The sequence below is a fragment of the Hippoglossus stenolepis genome, chromosome 9, assembly GCF_022539355.2.
Source record: "Hippoglossus stenolepis isolate QCI-W04-F060 chromosome 9, HSTE1.2, whole genome shotgun sequence".
Taxonomy (NCBI): Eukaryota; Metazoa; Chordata; class Actinopteri; order Pleuronectiformes; family Pleuronectidae; genus Hippoglossus; species Hippoglossus stenolepis.
The window spans coordinates 25,476,249-25,497,056 of record NC_061491.1 but is presented as its reverse complement, the minus strand read 5'-3'; the positions used below and the strand labels follow the sequence as shown (position 1 = coordinate 25,497,056).

Below are 20,808 nucleotides of genomic sequence, written 5' to 3'. Positions count from 1 at the left end.
GACAACATCCTCATTATATAACCTGTTGACTGTACATTTTTTTCTATCTGTTTATGTCACACATTGTTATCGTTGCTGACAATACTTCTCGGATAATGAGCGTCATTATCCTGAGGCCAGAATTCCCCGTCAGTGATATTTGGATATTTCTTGTTATGGAGCTGTCAGTGTGTTTACACCTGACTAATTAACCCACTTGATGTACGGCTCGGCTGCCGCACTCACAGCAGGTTGTACTTTAATCTTTTTGAGCTATTGAGGGAATGTTTGATTAACCCCCCGTCTGTCACCATGAAACACCACGGCCACAAGCATCTGGCAGCCGAGCGAGCCGCCGCACCTCAAGCACATAAAAACAAAGCAATTACTGTATGTGTTTGATCCCGGCTGTTATTACTGAACACTAAGGGGGAAAAATGCAGTGATGAGATTCCGTCTTCATTAAGAGTGATTTATGGAGCGGTCCTCCCCAGTGACTGTGACCAGAAGACTGTGTCTCTCCGAGCTGTGCTCAACCTTTCGGGGGACGAAACTGAACTTTCCAATCGGTCAGAACTTAACAAGGCTTCACATAAATGTTTTTATAATGAACCTTTTTGTTTCGGTTGCTGTATATGTTCATTTTTATTCGCTCGAATACAAGTTGTACAAGCCCTGGCTTCATCTCGGGTGTTACAATGAGGTGGAAATCTTGATTTTTGTAGTGAAATGTCTCAGAGCGAATCGAGATTAGACAGTTCAGCAGCAAAAATGAATCATAAACTTGATCAATAAACCTTTCAAACCAGAGTAGAGAAAATAAGAATTGAGGGCTAAAGCAGTTTGAACATCCCAAAGCATCAGGGCAGAAATATGAGAGTGAAAGTGCTGCAGATGAGAAAATACATAAAGTATAATAAACTGAGTCAGTGAGATCAGAACCAGGTGAATTCACCATCACGTGTAAGAATATTGATTTATGATGCTCGTAAAGTTAAAGAGATTGGACCTGTTCCAGCCGACTGATCCAGTCAATAATTATAACACACACACACACACACACACACACACACCTCACACTTTAAATTATAGTGCTGTGAAGGAAAATATCATAAATGTGGATCAGACAGAGAAACATCTTTGAAGATTTTTTTTTTTACGACAGGCAGGAAAAGTCAAACGGTCGAACGAACGTCAGAGACGAAAACAAGCGGGAGTAAAACGAGCAAGAAGCCGAGATGAGTGGAACGCGACCGGAGCGCTTCGGCCTGGTGGCTGTTTCCTGAACCTCAGTCGTATTTCTCTCACTCCCTCTTTTTAATTCCGAGGCAGAAGTTTTCCCCTAGGTGGTCTTGTACCAGCTTTCACCACAACCCACCCTTCCTACCATTATACCGAGGCAGGTTCAGGCACCGCTGAGTGGAGACGTGTGTTTGTTCCTGTGTAAAAAAAAAAAAGATTTACACTTTCAGAAAGAGGACATTTTTGTGAAGTGAGCTCATCCCTTACTTCTGTTAAGTGGAATCTGTGCTGTAGGTTAAAACTGTGGCTGTTTTTAAAGCATAAACTCGACGTGAAATTTACAGAAACTTGGGTCTGGAGTTCGTCTTAAACATGTGAGGAACACCGCAGGAGATTGTCCGGGTCAGACGTGCAGATGTGCTCACTCTGACATCTTCTGGACGTTTTCCTCGAAAAATTCCAGAAAATATCGACTGACCCGAACATTTGTCTTCTCACATTCGGCTCCTCCGGAAAATGTCTCAATGGCTCAAAGCTGCTTATGAGAATTTAGGCCCGGTCACATTTTGCTTTGGAAAAAGAAAGTAAAAGATTTTTGAAACAGATGATCCAGCAAAACCAACGTGCATGTACGTGCACCCCCCATGCAACCACTGTCCCCCACGGCCTCAGGCTTGTAAATAAAAATAAAAACAAACAAAATTACTCATCATACATTTTTCATGGGAATAAACCAGCCTCCCTTTAAAGTAAAGGAATCACCACAAGTGCTGTGTGCGTAGATTTAGGAGAGATAGTTTTTCTCCTCGCCGCTGGCCTCCTCTTGGGGATGAAGTAAACTTTAATGCTGACATTCGACTTGTTCACTGACGATAAACTGGAGAAAAAGAAGGAATATTTTGAAGATGTGTAGAAACCGAATCGAGTGTTTTGATCGTCTCGTCTTCCTTATTGTTTTCTGTCTGTTCCGAGAGTGGAAAAGAAAGTTTAAAAAAGATGATCCAGCGAAACCCAACAATCAAAGAGCCGCCTCGTCGTGGGGATGAAGTTTGTTAACCATCTATTACCTGGAGGGAAGGAAGATTTTTAACAGCAAATCAGGAGACAGAGATATTTAGATCAGTCACAACAGATCTAGGGAACATTTTAAGTGCACGGTGGATAATTGTGGATTTTCCCCCTTAACACAACATTAGATCCGTCATCACCTGGTGAAGAGGGCGGGGGGAGCTTTGAGCACACTCAATGTTATCTTACCCTGACCTCTGACCTCCCTCAGCTCCGCCCTCAGGTGAAATACCTGAGTGCAGTGCGCCGAGGAAACTCTCAGACAGAAACTGGAGCGCACAGAGCCGCACACAAAAAGCTCGCCAGGAGACATCAGGTGCATTTAATCTCTCCGCCGCCCTCCCTCCCTCTCTCTCTCTGTCTGGCTCCTTCCCTCGCTCAACATGGCCGGGGTTAAATCAGCCAGGCCCATTAGGGAATTAAAGGTATTGATTACGAGGCGAGCTGGTTGTGTAGAATGTTTGCTAATGAGAACAAAGTAGACGGCCATTGTGTGGCGGTTGTCTCGCGGTAAAGGAGGAGATGAATAGCGGGTCAACCAATTTAGCGCTCAGGAGCGAGGGCTCGCAGACCTGCAGGGCTCTGCTCAGGTGCAATAATACTGGTTTATCACTGGATCCTGTTCAGGTTGTGCAGTCCGAGCTCACATCGTGTGTCTGTGTGTGTGTGTGTGTGTGTGTGTGTGTGTGTGTGTGTGTGTGTGTGTGTGTGTGTGTGTGTGCTTTGCTCATGTTCAGCCAAATTTGATCTAAATGTATTAGCATAATCAATATGACATTTAATTGGAGAGTAAGAGCAGAGAGTCTGCAGCCCTGCTCGAGGCTCTGGCTGTGAGAGCCAGACGTTCACAATGTGACGCTAACATTACAGCCTGTGTATAAAGATGGACGATCCACAGAGCTCATGCCAGAATATCCTGGATACGGTCGCCGACTTCTTTTCACGTCGTTAGGACCCAGAGTCGTGATCGTGGTGTGAAACCGTGGTAACAAGATCCCACCAAACCAATCACGAGTCAGTCCCAGCTGTCAATCATGATGTTTCACTGCTTTTTCATTGCATCAAATATTTAATTGAAACCAAACTTATCAGAAACACTTGAATTTACATCATTATGATAAGAACTACCTAGAAAAAATTAATTAACGTGTATTTCTACTTTTTAGTTTGGTCCATGTCCCATCAACTTCCGCGGAGGAGGTGTGGTTTATGACCTACACTGCAGCCAGCCACCAGGGGGCGATCACTTTTATGGCGCTGTCATGTCGTCCCACCTTTATTTACAGTCTATATGTCCACAATAATAATAATACATTTGCTAAACAGGTGCTAAAGACAAATTCCAGCTGAGGTAGATAAAGCTGTCATGGTAACATGCAGGTTGATATTTCCACACTAGAACTAAATCTAAGTGTCACAGATTCGCTGGTCACGTCTTTGTTCCCCTCTGGATAATATATAAAGATAATTCTCTCCGATTTCTGACTCGACGGCTCCATTAGTCGTCGTCTCGTTCGTCCCTCAAACCAAATCGTTGACTGTACAAACAAGATGCAGAATGTAATTATCTAATCTGCCACTAAATTGAAATAGGACATAAATAATTCCCCCCGAAGCTTCGTCGTTAAACGACTTTTTTTCTTTTGCATAAACGTTACATATTTAATTCCTGGACTGATTAGATGCTGAGAAAATAATCAGGAGTCGGTTTATAGTCGTCTTTACTTTCATATAGTTGAGGTATAATTGGCTGAAACAGCTTCAAGGGGCCATTAGTGCGTCTTCTTGTTTCACTGTCTGGAATAATACCTTTTCTCTAACTTTCTATTTTTACTCTGTCTTGTGGCAACACTGCATCAGCAAAGCTTTTATATACCAGTGGTCCCATGGTGCACTTTCACTTTCCAGTTCCCATCTATGCAACTAAGGTTCGATCTGGGTCTCTCTCTTTTTGGAGTTTGGATTTTCTCCCTGTGTCTGCGTGGGTTTGCTCTCCGTCCGCTACCAAGACGTTTGGTGGTTCGAATCCCTTGAACCCAGTCTGCATTCGGCACTGAACCCTAAATTACCCTGGCTGCACAGCGTGTGTGAGACAATAAAGAAAAACTCGTTAAACGCCACATTCAAGATTAAAACATTTCCACGGGTTCATATAATTCGTTGTTTGTGTGTAATTTAAAAAGCGCTGCATATAGAACGGCTGCATGACTGCGTGTGAATGTGACTTGTAGTGTTAAGAGGTCGATAAGACTGGAAGAAGCACATTATAAAAACAGACGATTTACTATTTACATTCTCTCTGTGTGGTGAACTTTTTCCTGCGCATTCCTGGGGACAGGTATCGGCGTCCAGATAACCAGGGAGAGGTCGATCTCCTTGAAAGTGAACGATGATAAATGGACGTGCGCCCACCGTGCTTATCTACCGCTCGAGGCCGGTCGGCTCATCTTTCCATCTCGCCGCCGCCGCCGCTGATATCAGCGACTCCTCATTTGGTTTGCCAGGGGGGAGGCAGAGTGATGCGGTGCAGCGGCCATTTTTCATCTGGCCCCTGCATTGTTGAGCCCGGTCTTTGAGAAGGCACTAATTATTCATTTAAAGCTCCGACTCCTCGCTCTTCCCTCTAATTAGATGGTTAGTCACTCTCCCAGGGCCCAGGGCTGCAGCATTGATCTCCTCCATCTCAATCTTGGTGCAACACACACACACACACACACACACACACACACACACACACACACACACACACACAGACACACACACTGCCCAGAAGTGTGTGTCGAACGTCCCACTAGCAAAGTCAGTCTGTTAGATACAAATCCGTCTCTCATTCTGTCCAATAATAAATCCTGCATTGTCTCACTGTAGCTGTTCCCATTTACTGGCTTTGGAGAAATTTATGATCCCCGTAGAAAAAGCAAAGCCTAAACCAACAGAAACACATCATGGTGATTCCCGAACCTCCCCGACAAATACAATACTGTGTGCAGAGACGCTTGTCCTGGGGACGGGGGGGGGGGAGTTAGTGACTCTTCATCAGTGTCTCCTGTGTTCTCACAAGCTGCGGTGCAGGCGACGAGGCTAATCACAGGCCTGATGAGACGCAGCAGCTGTATTTGTTTATGTATTGCGTATACTGTACTACAAAAGGAGTAATACATGGGGCCGGGGCCCAATGAGAGGGAGCCAGAGCGAGGAATGAAAGCAGGGAGAGAAAGAAGAAAAAAAAAAGAAATCACAGACTGTAATAAGTGTTGTTTCCTCGCTTTGTTGTATTTCAAATTCCTGGGAAGGCCGTGCGTGTTCCAGGAGGTGTGTGTGTGTGTGTGTGTGTGTGTGTGTGTGTGTGTGTGTGTGTGTGTGTGTGTGTGTGTGTGTGTGTGTGTGTGTGTGTGTGTGTGTGTGTGTGTGTGTGTGTGTGTGTGTGTGTGTGTGTGTGTCAGATTCAGCTGGTGGTGCATTAATGGGCTGGTTCAACATACCTGTGTTTTAAATTACACGAATCCCGGCTTTTAGCAACCGGAGGAATGTGCTTTAACAATCCTGCCTCTCCTCCTGTGACCTGGCGGCTTCCACATACTTTCTGTCATGTGGGAGCTCGAACCAGTTCCTTTGTGTCTGGTTGCAGTGTAATTGGATGTTAATGAAGCGACCGCGCCGCTGTAAAGGATCCGTGAATGTAAAGGACTCTGGGGTTGGTTTTTTTTATGCCTCTGGAAAAAAAACATTCCTGTGGATTTTCTTTTTTCACACGCCCTGTTTACCAGAGATGCTTATCAGAGATTTCCAGGTCTGTGGAGGCCGTTTACTTTCTCTTCGGCGATGTCAACCTGAATCTCCGAGACGCCCGAACTCAATGCAGGAAAAATAATCAGTGGAAAACTGAGTGTCGAGAAAAAGCGTTTCAGGGTCAATGAGGTGTGAAAAGAAAAACAGTTCAATGTTTGTGCGCTCACTTCGCTGTCAGAAGACAAATCATGTGATACGAGACAAAAACACACGGAGAACTGGAGGGAGCTGACGACCTGTAGCCGGGTAACAGCGTTTTGGAACAGATCCATGAATCTGTGGGACGAGGGAGGAATAGGTTTAATGCTGAAGCTGCGTCTCAGTCCATTGCAAAACATCTTCAAGTGTTCACTCTGCCTCATGTGGAGCCGCTCAGCTGTCTGGACGCTGTCTGGAGTTTATCTGTGGAACACACTTCAACAACAAGGCAATTTAAAGTGCTCCGTGTCAAATATAAAAGGCATCACGACAAATTGTAAAAGCAAGATAAGACGATACAAAAAGAGCTTTTAGAAAGAAATTAAAAAGAGTTACTCAAAACCTCTGCCAAGGTGCAGCAGTCGATTGAATCACAACATCTGTCCCGTAAATGTGCCGCATTTCGTTCAGCAAGCTGCAGGAATTATTCGGAAATGTTGAAGAAATAGAAAAGTAATTCTTGGATCTCAAACAAAATTGAATGAGTTCTTCCCTGACCCGTACCACATCCCTCCGCCAAGTTTCGTGGAGAGCTGTTCTTTTGTTTTTGTGTAATCTTGCTTACAACCAAACAAACCAACAAGCAAATGGGAAGGAGTGAAAACAGGTAAAGAGGTAATAACAGAGTAAATGTGACAGCGTCAGAAATGAGGAGATGAGTGAACACGCTGCTTCTCCAGGTTTTAGTTTTGACTCCGGGTCCAGGAAGTAGACCCGTCCCAGACCTGAGGGTCCTGATGGTTGAAATGTGTTTTTGTTTATAAATCAACAGCAGCTACAACAGCAACTGATCCACGTTCAGCTATTCTTAATTAATTGTTTTGTTTGTAAAATTATCGATCAAAACAGCCAAATATATTCAGTTTACTGTCAACATTCTCAATTATTGGTATTTTATTAAATGAAATAATCAAAAAGAATTCATCACTATTCATTTGGTAAATTTTTCTGTCAATCAAAACAAATTCTAATAATTTTTACTTCTCTGATTTAAATTGATCATCGTGTATAAAGACAAACAAATGAGCAGATGTTGCTCAAATGTAAAATAATCTGATGCAAGAAACGAAACCTGGATGAAAGGAGAAGTTATTCCAGAGCAGAGTCACAACTTTCACAATGACTTCATTCATCACAGAGGACCCCCCCCCCCCACGCCATCACCTACACAGGGATGACGTCATGTGTGTGATCTGTGGGCGCCGTCACTCAGCCCCATTTAAACTGACCTTTCTTATTCCCACGTCCAGATTTCTACCATTGTCCATTTAGTGTTTTCTCACTGTGAGAACGACCCGAGCTGCTGAACCGAACAAAATCACATGACGGGGATTATTTATCCTGTGATGATGAATTAAAAATGTTATAAAATCCGTCAATGAGTTTAGATTTTCCTCCCATCTGTTTGTTGGTTTTCCAAATTAAGATGATTTACATAAACTAACTCGACCTTTGCAAGAATCCGCTCATGACCATTTTCTAAACGACGGCAATTAGCAACTTTTTCATTGAACTTTTTATACAACCCTTGATTTCTTTTTTTGTTACGCCCACGAAGGAGGTTATGTTTTCACCCCTTGTTCACTTGTTTGTTTGTTCTGTGAGATTTCAAGTCTGTGAAATCGTTTCCCTACAAATTAAAAATGGGTTTTAAATCCGTCATTATGTCTGTTTGTCTCCCACGTTTTAAGAAAATCAGTCAAGAGCCTTTACTCCCTCTCCTCTCCGGCGGGGGGGGCGAGCGAGCGGAGACTGGAGAGTAAATCTATTTTTGAAAAGAGCGGCAACAATAAAAACAACAACACTTCTCTAACTCCATCTTTCCTGTGACTGCTCAGGGTTTTTTTTCTCTCGCTCCTCTGCCTCCAGATGTCGGAGGAATTTTTAACTGTAATTATGTTTCCTTAATAACATGGCTGCCCCCACCTCATCAGCCTACTTTCATGCTCTCGCTGCCAAAACCTGCTGCACATGTTTGATGTTGTTTGCTCTGCGCTGTGTTCTCCTCTGTCTCTTCCTCACTGATGTGCTGTGGGTCGGCGTTGCTGTTGTGTCTGCTGCGTCCACAGAGGTGTCTCCTGTTCCCTGCTCAACAGACACCCGTGCACTTTGTTGTCTCGCGTGCCGTCTCCTGTCGGCAGGGCCCGTTGCATTGTGGGAAGGCTTCCTCGCTGCTCCTCTCATCTCTGCCAGGTTGTGATGAGTCTGCGGTCGAGCCGTGTTGGGCTCTTCTTGTCGTAGACTTGGTGGGAGTCCCCTCCTCCTGCTGTGATCTCCTGAGGTTTTCAGGAGTCTGGTCTGGGCCGACTGGAGAATTTATGCACCTTGTGTTTCCTTCATTTCTCCCCTCTGGCTTGTAAAGTCTAAATTCCACCATCAGCTTTGAAGTGTTTTTGAATGAGTTTGTGTGCGTGTGTGTGTTTTTCTTTTATTGTACACAGAGATATTTGCACTTGTGGCACCTGCAGAGCAGATGTTTTAAAGGAACAAGGCTCAGGCAGTTTTATGCTTTTTTTTGGATAAATCCTGTAAATGCAGAGAAGCTGCATTGCAGTGACGCCTTCACTGTCTCTGTTTCCACCCAAACCTCTGATGATCTGAGAGATATGATCCCACCACCTGCTGCTCTCCAGTCCCTCACAGCCTCTGGGACGAGGAGAGGACAAAGACAGATAAACTGACTGTAGTCTGCAATCTTCCTGTCAAAGCAAAGTGACAAAAGAGCAGTGCTGCCTTTAATCTGGCTGCTGAGCCCCGCAGGAGCATTTTCTCCAGCTTCAGTGAACCTGGCTGCCTTGCTCAGGGGGCGGTTGCTGGTTCCCAACCAGGTGTTTATCTCTCTGCTCCTCTCTGCTCCCACAAACATCACTGGGATTAATCAAGTGTGGATTTAAGCAATGGATTAAAAACTGAATGCTGTTGCAGCAGTTCTGACTCACCTTGAAAATATGAAACACCTTGAACATTCTTATTAAAGTCATGTTGGAGCAGAAACTTCCAAACAGATCACCGGGAAATTCAGTGGAAGGATCCCGTAATTTTATTTTTTAAATTTCTTTAACATTGTGTGATTTTTCTGGATCAGACAATAATTCGTGGATCTGGATGAAACAAATCAGCTAATTTGGTGCCGATTTAAAAAACGAAAAAATGTGGTTGTAGTGGATTTAAACGTGGTTTCACGAGGGGGCTTTGGGGGCTGAAGGTACGAACGCCACGACTTCGCGTTGAGTCAGCTGACAAACGCAGTTCTGCATGGCAGCGAATCACGGCTGCAGCCAAAAACTTTATACAATCAGCAAACATGGGTGAAACACTGCGAGCGAACCCTCTCTCTCCCTCCCTCCCTCTCTCTCTCTCTCTCTCTCCCTCCCTCTCTTCATCTGTGGCGGACGTCGCTTGTGTACAACAATTTGTGCGGAATCTTAAACATGTCACACTCCCCCACCGAAAGTCTCTGTGCCTCACTTTGACATAAACAGAAAGAATCTGAGGCATCTGCTGTACATGTAAAGGAGCGTTCACGCCAGGCACCATGTAAACACTGGCAGCACTGGGACGATGTGTGGTCTTCAGCAGGGTTACTGCAGTTCATCTGGTTCTGAGTGACGCTCCTCCACAGCGACGTTATAAATATTCAAATTTCTATCCACGTCTTTTTTTTCCTCTCTTTTGCAAAGTACCGGCAGAAGCTCAGAATTGAAACCACGACATGTTTGACACGACCGTGTTTTCGTTTTGTCTCCTGCAAACAACCGGGTGCCCAGTTGTTCAACTCGCTGTCATCAGACAAGCGAGCGGCTTTCAACATTCAAACGTCAGAGAAGAAGTGGCACAGCAGCCGAGCAGCTCCGGAGACTTTGAGTTCTAGGACAGAGTTGTTCCACAGAGTCGGGGGACAAACGGCTCCACAGTCTGCGAGCTGCTTGTCAGACTCTGCAGCCTCCACAGAACAAGACACTGTGGTTACACACAAATAGACAAGACGTCCTCCTGTGTGATATCAAACTTGTGCAAATAACACATGCTTCCTCTCCTCTTTCAGCATTTGCATTTTGTTATTGAGCAAAATGACTCAACACAAACTCTCGTGCAAAGTCTCCATCTTTTTTATTACTGTACTGTTCTGGATCAGAGACGTTTCCAGTCGCTCTGGTTTTGGCCCGCAAGGGATTTGATCTAAAACAGGAAGCATCAATCACACTTCTTATTAACCAGGGTTTGTACTTAATTTAAATCCGCAATTGAATTTGGAAACAGATGATACAGAACAAGAACATTTTGTAAAAGCACATGCTTTTCATTTTTTCATCAGTTGTGTGTCGAGGCAGCACTGACCACAGTTTTGGACGCAGTCTTGACTCTCGTCTTGTCCCTCGTCTTGTCCCTCGCTCTCTCTCTTTTTTTATCCTTTGTACCCCCTGGTTGGAAGACAGCAGCTCCCAATACACTGAAAACCTTTTGGGGGGGGGGTAAAGTTTTTCATAAATGCGCTGAAAATTACTTTTAAAAGAAGAGTGAGTCTGTTTGAATCGCAGCGAGCGACAAATCCCAAGTGGGATGTGGACTGTTGGAGGCTTTGTTGGCACCTCCTCAGCTGTTACGCTGAATTTAAAGGCCCTGGAATGTGTTGATGTTTTTTAATTCACTGCGCTGGGCTTTGAAAGATTGCATCGTATCTGCTGAGTCCACAGCGGATTAATGGAGGTGGGATGTCTGACTCGACTGTGATCTGGAAATGTGTCAACATCCCTCTGCCGTCTGTCTGTCTGTCTGTCTGTCTGTCTGTCTGTCTGTCTGTCTGTCTGTCTGTCTGTCTGTCTGTCTGGGATCCGTCGGTGGTTGTCGGCCTATTTGTGTCACGCATCCCCGAGTGTGTCAGTGAGAGGCAGCAACAACGGCCAGAACCCAGAGTGTGTGAGATGTGTAGTTTGTATTCTCCCGTGAAAATGTGACCAAAGTTTTGGGTAGCAGTCCAAAACATGTTGTCGAATTTAGTTTTACTACTGCACTCATGGGCGGCACGGTGGTGCAGTGGTGCAGAGTTTGCATGTTGTTCCCGTGTCTGCGTGTGGATGGATGGATGGATGGATGGATGGATGGATGGATGGATGGATGGATGATGCTCTCATGCTTTAATGTCCCTGTTGTTCAAATTGAAAGTGTTGGACTTCCAGATGTTTCCCTTTGTGTATTTCTCTCTGGAAAGATACTGCACAACATATTTTTCTTTTTACATTTCTCAACATATCAGAGAACTTAAATTCTTCCATTAAAGGACACACATCATACTGATACACTGGTTTATAACTTTAATTTGTCCTATTACTTGAAAAGGTTCTCCTTCCTGTTGAAGCCCAGACTGCTGTGATTGGTCAGCTCGTCCACTCTGCTGTGATTGGTCTTTGTTAGGGGCTGCAACAGACTTTGGGCTTTTTAACTTGAACGTGCAAAGAAAACCTAAATAACACTCTGGAGGAAAGAAACACTAAAGAGCAGGACATGTCTCCTTCAGCACCACAAACAGTCACACATGTAGAAATCACTAAATCTGATGCAACTTTCTCTCACGTCTGACATCGAACATTTTCTAGATTCCAGCATCTCTGTCCCCTTCACCCCCTCTCCTCCTCCTCCCCGTCCTCCTCCTCCTCCTCTCTTTTCTTCCGAGGCCATATTGTTGGCTTGCCTGCTGGAAATTCAGGCCAAAAATATTCAAACCCAGAGCTGAATATTTGCAGAGTGTGTCAGCATTGATTGGTCTTCGGGGGCACATCCCCGAAGCAGAAACATGATAATAAAACATGAACATCCGAGAGGAAGCCGGGACATAAAGAAATATTGTCCTCAAACTCCCAACAGCCGTCGGGACTGATCTCTGGAGAGGATCCAGCGGGGGAAGCACAACTGAAATGGAAAAAAAGAAAATAGCCCTTTATATTTGTCGAGGAAACTCTTAATAGCCGGCGTGCGATACAGATTGCATCGGAGTTGTGTAACTGATTTCTGTTTTTAATCCTCCTCTTATCTCTTTGTAGTGCCTGGGAACTTGGGCTGCTTCAAAGACAGCGGCGACCCGCCCACCCTGTCGGGCACCAGCGAGACCTCCAACAAGCTCACCATCCAGAACTGCATCAGCTTCTGTAGGAAGCAGAGATACAAGGTAGGAGAAGTGGAAACATGCATAAAACAAAGGGAAACTTGTGATCCAAGAGATGTTTAGTAATATGTTATAAGTCAAATTAAAGCAGTTTCTGTAGGAGGAAATATTCACCTGGAAAATAGGCACATTGTAGATCACATACGCCTTTAAATTCAATAAAACCTTATAGTTAAGTCAATAAAACAATGCACACTATGAAATATCCATTATGGAAAATTGCGCCACAATTACATCCGGTAGATCCAGATTTTAATTTGAATCTGGCAAATGTCCGTCTCCCAAATATATCACTACCCATGGGAAATATTTGAAAATGTCCAAAAATGTCGCAATGATAAAGTGAAATACTAATTTCTGGATCTGCCCCATTGTCCAAATCAGCGCCAAAATGTAATTAGTTGTTTTTTAGTTTCTGAATAAACTGGACAGGGATGAAGACTCGTATGTCCTCAAACGTCTCCTCTCACTCGATGAATAAATGTCCTGTAAATCGCCCGCCTCATTCTGAAAACTGGCTCCTGCAGCGCGCGAGTGAATTTATGTAAATCATCTGCATTTACGAGCGGCTTCCTGACAATTATCACCATGTTGCCAACAGCAGTTTGTTCTTTATTCAGCCATCAAACGTCTTGTTTCACACCAACCGGCGGATGATGAATCATCACGACAATCAGGGCTGACAGCTGGAAATGAGCGGTTATGAGCCCTAATGGACGCCTCCTCTCTGATTGCGTTCCTCTCATCTCAGTGTCTGGAACGCCATTGTTCCAGGCGATAGACAGAGCCAGGTGTTCATTTTGGGTCTCAGCAGATCCGGGTTCAGCTCCGTCTGCATTGACAGGCACTGACAGCTCCCCCTCCCCCCACCCTCTCTCTCACTTCAGCAGATGTTTCAGGAGGTGGCGGCATCGCCCGCCCGCCCCCCTGGACCGTCACTGTCCGTAAAGCAGATGTGACGCGTCATTTAAAGAGCGGATCCCGTGTGACTGTCCGACAAAGAGCACGTCTGACGAGTGACACAGCAAGTTCTTCAGACTGTGTCACGTCTCCGTTCTCACGCGTTGATTCATCAGATGGAATAATGCAACAAGGACGTAGCCTGATGCATCCGGACGAGCAGGGGGGCGGCGTGGATTCCTGTTCCATGAGACGCAGAGTGGGAAGTGATGCACTACCTTCGCTTGTGTGGATTCGTTTAGGGCCTGAAAAAGGGACAATGGTGTCCTTTGCAATGCAGGACAATAGGTCTTTTGAGAACAAGCAGCCAGTGGAGACGAGGTCAAGACGTGTGAAGGGTTTTTGAGGTTTTTGGGACGTTTCACATTCCTGCTTTTGCCGCGTTCAGGAACACTTCACTAACCGCTGCGATGTGACAGTTGGAGATAGGTGCTCTCGTTGGGAGGTTTCTTCTCGACACCTTGATTGTGGGTTTCAGATTATGCGACATCGTGAAATCAGAGACGAAGCGATGGGGACACTTTTTCGTTTCATTTCAAAAAAGGGCAGAAGCGAAGTGTTAACACAACGTCACACGAAGCTCACATGAGAAAGTTTCTATAAAACTATCCAACTTTTTTATTTTAATCTATGTTTCAATTAAATGCAAAGTTGCTGTGTAATCTTGTGTGATTTTAAGGAGAAAGTAGTAATTTGAGATATTTTTGAACATGTTCCCTCAGTCGCTCTTTGTTTCGCTTTCTGGCATCAGTGTCCAATGGATTTATAATGAAAGGCATTATGGGTAGAATTACCCCAAGTTTGTTTTTTTATTGCTGATGTGTTGATTTGCATGACTCCTGTTTTGCAGCTCGCCGGCATGGAGTCCGGATATGCCTGTTTCTGTGGCAACGAGGGGGACCTGCCCGCCCAAGGCGAGTCGCCGAGCATGGAGTGTAACCACGTTTGCTTCGGCGACCACACCCAGCCCTGCGGCGGCGACGGCTGGGTCATCATCTTCGATAGTGAGTGTTGACCCGTTGTCACTGAATCCACGACCTCTTCACAACTGTGCCATGATGTTACATAAAGTGTGATGAATTCTGAAAAATACAGACAAAATAACATTTGAAGTAATTAAAAGTAATATTAAAATGCACTTTCATAAAAATGTATGTATCTGTGGTAATAACCCTTTGTGCTCTTGGTGTTTTTGTTATTTCCTCACATAAACATGAACTTTAGTTCTTATTTAATCTTGTCTAGTCAAAGAAAAACAAACATTTTAGTCTTAGTTTGAGTCGAGATCATCTGCTTGGATTGAAATGATCGATTCTTCTCTTTCTTCTTGTTCCTTCCAGCCCGAGTCGGCGCCTGCGGTGGAAACTACTCCGATCCATCCGGAGTGATCTACTCCCCCGACTTCCCCGACATGTACGGGGCCGGCCGCGTCTGCTACTGGACCATCCAGGTTCCCGGATCGTCCGCCATCCTCTTCAACTTCACCTTCTTTGACATTTCTGATCAGACGGACATGGTGGAGCTACTGGACGGCTACACCAACCGGGTGCTGGCGCGCTTTGACTGGCGCAGCCCGCCACGGGAGCTGGTGAACGTCACGGGCGACTTCGTCGTACTCTACTTCTACTCAGACCGCACCAACCAGGCCCACGGCTTCGCTCTGCTTTACCAAGGTAGGAATTCAGCGTCTATGGTCCTGTTCCTACTTGGTATTAACATCCGTCCTTAGAGATCCAGCTTTAAGTTTGTATGTCCTGAAATCCACTCGTGATCAGATCTCACTTCCCGGCTCAATATACAAATAATCACGTACATCATTTCTATTGGCTAAGATCACGTGATGTTGTTTGTCAGATTGTACAGATGTGTCCAGATGTTGGAGTGTGTTGGCGTGAGGAAAGGGAGAGAGAGCGGAGCCATTTGAACAAACAAACAAAATATACTGAATCTGGATGTGGTGGTCAGACACAAATAAATCAACACAAAAATAATGACTTCCTCTCACTGAGATGAAACTAAGACGCTGCCATCTTGTGCATTTTGAGCCAGAGTCTGCACGGTAGCGATCGGGGGTGGAGCTGCAGTATGGAGGTCAAATAACTACTTAAAACTAAACTTGAAACACTTGAACAAACATCAGGGTGATAAGAACGACATAAAATGGCACGGAGGAGGCAGGATTTATGACGCTATGGTTCACACAGTCCAAATCCTCTATCTGTGTCTGTGTGTCCTTAATGTGTCTTAAGGTGCGTTCACACGTGATCACATCCCATCAGATGAAGTTAAAACCAGATCTGAGGGGTCACGTCTCAGTAGAAGCTGCTTGTTTTGAACCCTTCACCTCCTCAAACCCACCAGGAGCCACATTTGCATGCTGAGGTGTGTCCTCGCCGGCTGAATCCATGGGAGGCGTTTCAGCTCCGGTTTAGTAAACTAACGCCTGTTCGCTCTGTGAGGCACTTGTCACGCCACCGGCACAACCTTTTCTCTTTTCATTTGCTAGTCAATGTCTCACAGCCCCGGGTGATACTGCATATTTAAATAATGTTTTGTTTTTCCAGGAACTCAGTCTCTTATCAACCTGCAGCAGGCTGCGTTGCGCTGCTTGGCAGATTTAGTTTTTTATGCCACCTACATACAAAACACTGTGACTCTCTGCATCGTGGCCCCTGATGTCGTGATTTGACTTTGGGGGCCGAGGAGGAGCTGCAGTGCACAGAGAGTTGAAAACCTCACCGTTTGATTATTGAACGTCTCCAGACGAATGTTAAAGAGTAACGTGACGAAAGGAACGCTGTTGTTTTACATCATCTCTGCCTGGATATTCTCAATGCACCGAAAATGATTTAACAGATTAATTTCTGGAGACGTGAGCGGAACACACCCAGATATAATTCAGCGTAGGTGACATTCAGGCTCACAGCTCGCTGCAGTGAGAGGTGATCTGTCCTCACTCCTCCCTCTCTCCCTCCCTCTCTCTCTCTCTCTCTCTCTGCTTCCATCTGTAATCCTCTTCTCTTTTTCTCACCCGCTGCTCCCACAGTAAGAAAACAATATCACAGAGTCCAAATCCTCTGACCTCTGCTCGCGTCTCGGCTCTTGTTTTCTTCCGCGCGAGGCGTCGTGTTGCCAAGAAATGGAATCAGTGGAGTAAAAGGTCACCTCCTGAAGAAACAGGTTTTTACACAGAGTGATAGAAAAATATACAGCGAGTGACGCACAGAGAGAAAGACACTGTGAGAATCTGAACTGATAAATACGTCCTAATATCTCCTCAGTGGCAGAGGGAGCAGGCGAAATGGTAATTTCAGGATAAGTGCTCTCAGATGACAATGGCCGACTTTGAAGCGTGGTATTTTGTTTGCAAATGGGGAACATGTGGGAAGCTCTGGGAACATGGCAGTCAGGTCGATTACGTGACGACAGCAACGTGATTCAAGCTGGACGAGCGACACATGGAGCTGGAGTTTAACATTCGGTTCTGAGAGTCGTGTCAGTCACTTACAGTAAATACAGAAGGTTGCTTCATTTTTAATAACGGACTGAGAGATTTACTCCTGATAGACCAATGCAGATTGGTAGATAGATAGATAGATAGATAGATAGATAGATAGATAGACAGACAGACAGACAGACAGACAGACAGACAGACAGACAGACAGACAGACAGACAGACAGACAGACAGATCAAAATCATATTTTGGTTTTGATTAACATTTCTGACAAATGACGCAGAAACACAGCGCAGAAAACTCTGTGTCCAATTAAGGCATTTGATTTATCATCTGTGTTGTCATAACTCCACAGGATTAGAATTATTGTTATTGATTTAGGATCACAGATGCCTCTATTATTTTTTTTCCTCCCATTCTGACATTAACTGTCAATGTTTCCATTCTTTGTTTGAGGAAAATGAGACAAACATGATGTATCACTTGTTTGTGGCCACAGTCACAGATTGTTGACAGATTCCTCAGAGATTTCTCTTCCCTGAACTTTGGTGCAAAATTAAGATGTGAGGAAAATAATGAAAGAGTCAAGCGAGACACAAATAACCGGCGTGAGACTTTCCCAGATGTGTCTAAAAGTCCTCAACATCAGCTATTTTTAAATGAATCACATCTATGTTTAGGAGAAGTAAATGAAAGGCAGAGGAGATCGCATTTAGGATATCGCTTTCCTCTGGGAACACGTAAAATCAGAGGAAGTGGTCGTCAGTCTCGGTGGTTTTATGAATCCAACTCGTCTGGTGCTGCAGGTGGAGACAGAGATTACTGCGAATGGATCTGAATCGCGTCCCGAGCGAACAGGAGACGAGCTCAGCACCGCGAGTTCCCAGCAGAGTCGATCCGTCTCTTAACAAAACGCCGTTAGAATGGAACGGCCACTTGTGACTGTGCTGTTTACACTTTCAACAGCGCGATCAACACAGCGTATCCAATGACTGTGCACTTCCTGCAACAGGCCTGTTTACCCACAGGAATGATTAAAGGGCCGTTAAGTGATCTGTGTCGTCGACTCGTAGAAATTCACTTGGCTTCTCCTCCTCTGTGTCACAGGATCCTCTCCCTGTGAAAACCCATAACACACAGAGAGAGTCGCAGTGTAATCCCAGAGAACCGTGCTCTGATTAGAGCTGAGCAGTGTGGCTGAAATAAAGTCATATTAACTATATTAATAAGAAAAAGGGAAAGTCCAACTTTACTACTAAGAATGAGGATTGGTTTTCCCCTTCTCTCTTCTCTAAACTTAGATCCACACTTTTCCTTCTGTACATAGAACCTGTCAGATATATAATCAATCACAGACATATTGGTATCTGCGTTCATGTTTTCTGATATGGATATGTGTATTCATGTTTCCAGAATTTACATTATTACAGGATTTAGGTATTTTCTTAAGTCAAGTTCTATATATTTGGTCGTATTTGTCGTATATCCATCCTCAGTTACGTTTCTTTGTCGTAAGGGTTTCGATAACGACATCTTTGGAATCATTGCCAATTCTTTGATGTATAAAACAGTGGATATATCGGTATCAGGCATTGGGAACCAAACATCCATACTGGTCGGGCTCTTGTAAGCTGCTGCTCGTGGACAATCACTTGAAAAGAATGTGGATTTTGCTGTTATAGAGGCAGATGTGACGGTGCCTGGCAACGGTGTCATGTTTATTATGTTGTGACTGAAGAAATTAAGTATTTGATCCAAGGATCAGTTCATATCTAACAGTCAGAATCACATCACATGGTCAGACTGAGCTCCAGTGAGATCAACGTGTAAAACAAGCGTCTGTTAAATGCTCTGCAGGTGTTTGGTAATAAATCACTGCACCTGAACTTATAGCACCAGAAGAGGTCGGCTCACCCAAGTCACCACAACTCATCTTAACGGTTGCGTTAATGTTTCCAACTTTCATGGAAATCCATCTATTAGTCGCGGAAATATTTCATTTTCAACGACAAACAGACGATCACGCCTCCAGAAAAGTTAAAGATCAATTGAAATCATAACTTTAGCAGAGCTGCGATGACACAGTTTGGTTTTATCGTCATGATGTAATCACTTTGATAGTCAACATACAATAATACAGTCAATGTGCCCCACCCATCATCAATCTGCTTTATTACTGCAGTCATCATATTGTGTTTATTCGTTTCCATCCTCTTGGCTCGAGAACATGAGTTTTACCACTGAAAATGAAATATTCTCTGGCTGCTCGAGCGTTGTATCATCAACCATCACTGAGCAGTTGAAAATGCCAGGATACTCTGTGCGTGTGTGTGTGTGTGTGTGTGTGTGTGTGTGTGTGTGTGTGTGTGTGTGTGTGTGTGCGTGTGCGTGTGTGTGTCTGTGTGTGTGTTTGGGAGGGGTTGAGGGTTTTTTAAATGCCAGTGGCTCAAGATAATTTTGCATCGAAACGTTGCCAGAAGTCTCAGCACCTGACGAGTATATGAACCTTCTTGTTCCCTCAGCTTTGAGAAGCCAGGACACCAGGACCATGGAGGCCGAAGGAGATGATGAGGAGGGAGAGGACGTCTCCAGCACGGCGGGGCCTCAGCTGGCGGCCGGCGGCGGCGTCACCGAGCGATCCAACAGCACCTCCAACGGACGTTCCTCCCATATCCTCTACGTGATCACGTCCAGCCCCGGAAAACCGGAGCACAACATGCCAGGTCAGTGGGCTGGACGCGGCGAGACCACCGGCCACAGCGCTAGTATGTGAACTCCCATGATACACTGCACCTACCGCACCTGTCTCCGTCTCTTCTGGGGTGTTGTGGGAGGCGTCTTGACTAGAAGCATGACCTGCTTTCTCTGAAACTGTTAAAACATCACGTGAGTCTGCTGCGATGCTTCAGGAGGCTCGGTGACTTCCTGCCGTCGTACTGACAAGTTGTTTTCTTCTGTCAGTGACTCATGTGTTGCTGCGTCTCCCTGCTGATCACAATCAGGCCCCTCGTCAGAGCCACTCGTGGCGGACTGACGTGTTCCGAGCTTCTTTTTTTGTTCTTAAAACTTCCTTCAAACGTTATTGTTTCCAAACTCGGTCTCAAAGGCCCGTCTGATGTGCTCCTCATCCAGAGGGGAACAGATGTGCGCTGATAATGCATCAACGTTTCCTGACAATTTGCTGGCTGAACACTGCTAACAGGTGCCAGCGGTGCTTGAATAATTCTCCGCTCGCTAATCCTTCCAGTCTGCTTCGGTTTGTTTTTCATTACCACGACATGTCTGACGTCTCCTTCCTGCGTTTCTCCCCGTCTCCGCAGTGTGGACCATCTACGCTCTGGCCGCCCTCCTCATCCTGACCGTCATAGCCATGGTGGCCAAGCTGCTGCTGCACATCACAGTCAAGTGAGTTGCGATCGGCCGAGCATCAAATGTCAAAGGCTCTTTTCTGTGGTTTTTTGTATTTCATGTGTGTCTTGTTGGAAAGAAAAACGATAAAAGAGCAGGAAGACATTCACGTTGGGTTTAACGTCCCTCTGCAGAACGTTTAATGTGATTTTAACTTCTTACAATTTCTTCTACTTTAGTTTGGAGTCAATCCCAGTGAAAGATTAAAGAGCCAGTCTGCTGCTCACACTGCCAACTAGTGGTCACAACATGCAGTCTCCACTCATTAACTCTGTCCTTCTTATAACATCTATTTGGCTGTTCTGTCATTTGCTCAGGCCCCTGCTTGAAACTTACATACCCAAAAATGAATCATGTATATCTGCGCAACTACAAGGTCTATATGAGTAATGTTAGTTTCTATATAACGGTGACGCTTGTGAGATTTCTGCAGAGGTGTTATCATTAGTGTAAATGTTAGTGGGTCAGAGTAAATGAAGATGGAATACAACATAAATAAATTCATATCCGCCTAAAAAACAAGGTTTTACAGTGAATATCCCAGAATTT

General features: G+C 44.9%; 1 protein-coding gene across 2 annotated transcripts in view; it reads left to right on the top strand.

Moving 5' to 3' along the window:
• The window catches only part of kremen1 (kringle containing transmembrane protein 1), a 54,587-nt gene that overhangs the window by 32,226 nt on the left and 1,553 nt on the right, over nucleotides 1–20,808 (top strand). The window contains exons 4-8 of one of the 2 annotated variants that reach the window (XM_035166752.2): nucleotides 12,315–12,439; nucleotides 14,247–14,400; nucleotides 14,737–15,069; nucleotides 19,374–19,574; nucleotides 20,172–20,256. In XM_035166752.2, the coding sequence (XP_035022643.1) occupies nucleotides 12,315–12,439; nucleotides 14,247–14,400; nucleotides 14,737–15,069; nucleotides 19,374–19,574; nucleotides 20,172–20,256 (898 nt within the window). Of the gene's footprint in view, nucleotides 1–12,314; nucleotides 12,440–14,246; nucleotides 14,401–14,736; nucleotides 15,070–19,373; nucleotides 19,617–20,171; nucleotides 20,257–20,808 lie in introns of both variants that reach the window. The other variant, XM_035166751.2, reaches the window with a different exon arrangement.